This window comes from Nannospalax galili, unplaced genomic scaffold (genome assembly GCF_000622305.1).
Source record: "Nannospalax galili isolate Female #2095 unplaced genomic scaffold, S.galili_v1.0 scaffold253, whole genome shotgun sequence".
NCBI classification, from domain to species: domain Eukaryota; kingdom Metazoa; phylum Chordata; class Mammalia; order Rodentia; family Spalacidae; genus Nannospalax; species Nannospalax galili.
This window is the reverse complement of record NW_008335287.1, coordinates 1282954-1283699: the sequence shown is the minus strand read 5'-3', so window position 1 is coordinate 1283699 and position 746 is coordinate 1282954. Positions and strand designations below refer to the sequence as shown.

General features: G+C 35.0%; 1 protein-coding gene across 1 annotated transcript in view; it reads right to left on the bottom strand.

The window, feature by feature from the left end:
- Map4k5 (mitogen-activated protein kinase kinase kinase kinase 5) overlaps positions 1-746 on the bottom strand; it is a 138104-nt gene that overhangs the window by 107087 nt on the left and 30271 nt on the right. The window contains exon 3 of the mRNA XM_008829845.3: positions 143-200. Coding sequence (XP_008828067.1) covers positions 143-200 — 58 coding nt within the window. The remainder of the gene's footprint in view (positions 1-142; positions 201-746) is intronic.

Below are 746 nucleotides of genomic sequence, written 5' to 3'. Positions count from 1 at the left end.
TATACACAATTTTTTTATATATACAAGTATATCATAAAACTGTTAAAAATGTATTAATACATATTGGGTTTCCACACACACACACACACACACACACACACACACACACACGTGCGTGCGCGCGCACACACACACTACATACCAGGCTCCAATTTGATGATTTTTACTGCAGCTAATTCTCCTGTATGTACATTTCTGGCCTAAAAATGAAAACAAAAAATTTTTAAGTTTTTTAATTACATAAACATTACCAACTACTATGCTAATCAATTGCTTATCAACAAAACTCTAAATCTCTATTTCTAGTAAAATGAACATATTCATTTTCCCATTAAACAAAGATATAGACATGGGGCTGGAGAGATGGCTCGGTGGTTAAGAGCACTGGCTGCTCTTGCAGAGGAGCTGGGTTCAATTCCCAGCACCCACATAATGGCTAACAACCATCTATAACTTCAGTTCCAGGGGAATCCAACGCCCTCTTCTGACCTCTGTGGGCACTGCAAGACATGGGTGCACTTACACACATGCAGGTAATATGCTTGTTCACACAAAATAATAAATATTTTTTAAAAATGGTATAGACACAAAGTATTTTTTGTTTATATGTAGGTTAATTTTCTCGGCAAAAGGAAAGAAAAGCTATAGCTAGAAAGGAGAAATAAATTCTGGTGCTCTAGTGTACAATAAAGTGACTACAGATAATTATGTATTATACATTTTAAAGAGATAAAAGGCTACATTTA